Source organism: Vombatus ursinus, unplaced genomic scaffold, assembly GCF_900497805.2.
Source record: "Vombatus ursinus unplaced genomic scaffold, bare-nosed wombat genome assembly UNPS02005229.1, whole genome shotgun sequence".
In the NCBI taxonomy this organism is placed as follows: Eukaryota; Metazoa; Chordata; class Mammalia; order Diprotodontia; family Vombatidae; genus Vombatus; species Vombatus ursinus.
The window spans coordinates 2,007-3,386 of record NW_020945007.1 but is presented as its reverse complement, the minus strand read 5'-3'; the positions used below and the strand labels follow the sequence as shown (position 1 = coordinate 3,386).

At 44.3% G+C, this 1,380-nt stretch overlaps 1 protein-coding gene across 1 annotated transcript; it reads right to left on the bottom strand.

Moving 5' to 3' along the window:
* Window positions 1-484: 484 nt before the first annotated feature.
* Window positions 485-1,378, bottom strand: LOC114030053 (olfactory receptor-like protein DTMT; the record flags this gene model as incomplete). Its single annotated transcript, XM_027844703.1, has 1 exon — window positions 485-1,378. A coding segment is annotated over one exon (894 nt), but the record flags the coding sequence as incomplete, so codon positions are not given.
* Window positions 1,379-1,380: the final 2 nt, after the last annotated feature.

Genomic DNA, 1,380 nt, shown 5'->3' with positions numbered 1-1,380 from the left:
GATAGTTGAGAAGACATAAGGGAGCTATGCCTAATACAGGATCTAATATCTAGTATGTATTTAACATGTTTTAAAAATGATTTAAAATATATCAGTGAAGGGGGATTTGAACTGGCCTTTAAAGGGCAGAGAATGTTGAGAAAAGAAGGGGAGAGCACTCCATCTGGGAAAGTGGGTAATAGTAGAGATAGCAATAGAGACTGTGATGAGACTAGTCTAGTTATAGTACAGAGTATATGAAGAGGAGCAAGGGGGAGAGAAGACAGGAAGTCAGTCTTGGAAAATTGAACAGTATTTGAGTAGGAGAAGGGTATAACAAAAGGGGAATTTAAGGAAGAGTACTCTAGTAGTGCAGGATATATGGGAATGAATGAGATGAAATGGAAGCAAGGAGACCATGTTATATATTTTTCTACTCTCCACATTGTTATGGTACCATGCATTCTCATTGTTATTGTAAAGAATTGTGTTAGAAGCTTCAGTATCACAGTCCTAGGGAGAAGGGAAGTTTTCTTCCTTCCAGAAGTTTTTTGAAGGCCCCTTTCATGTCTTGATTCCTCAGACTATAAATAAAGGGATTCAGCATTGGTGTTACCACAGTGTACATGATTGACATGACTGTCTCCTTGACTGTTGAGTTGTTGGCTGAAGGGCACAAGTAGAGGCCAATGATCATCCCATAGAAGAGAGAGACAACTGTGAGGTGAGAGCCACAGGTAGAAAAGGCTTTGCGAATGCCCCTTACAGAGGGCACCCTGAGGATAGAAGAGATAATACGGGCATAAGATGTGATAATTAGCAGGAATGGCACAACCATAATCAGTCCCCCCATGACAAAGATTACCAACTCATTTGGCCGGGTGTCTGAGCAGGCCAATTTCAGTAGGGCAGACATGTCACAGAAGAAGTGCGGGATAACGTTGTTGGCACAGAAGTATAATCGGGACATGAGCAGGGTGTGCAGCAAGGCATGGAAGGCAGTAAGGACCCAGGAAAGCACCACAAGAGATCTGCTAAGCTTGGGGCTCATGATGACAGCGTAGTGTAATGGGTAGCAGATGGCCACATAGCGGTCATAGGCCATGGCCACCAGCAGGAAGCTCTCTAGGTCTCCAAAGAAAAGGAAGAAGTACATCTGGGTCAGACAGCCAGGATAGGGAATAGCTGGTTTCTTGCTCTGCATGTTTATCAGCAGTTTGGGGATGGTCACAGAAGAGAAGCACATGTCAGAGAAGGACAGGTTGCTGAGGAACAGATACATGGGTGTGTGTAGGTGGGAATCCACATGTATCAAGAGGATGATGAGCATGTTCCCAAGGACTGTAGTAAGGTACATGGCCAGGAAGAGGGCATAGAAAGGAGCCTTCATCTCTGGTTGGA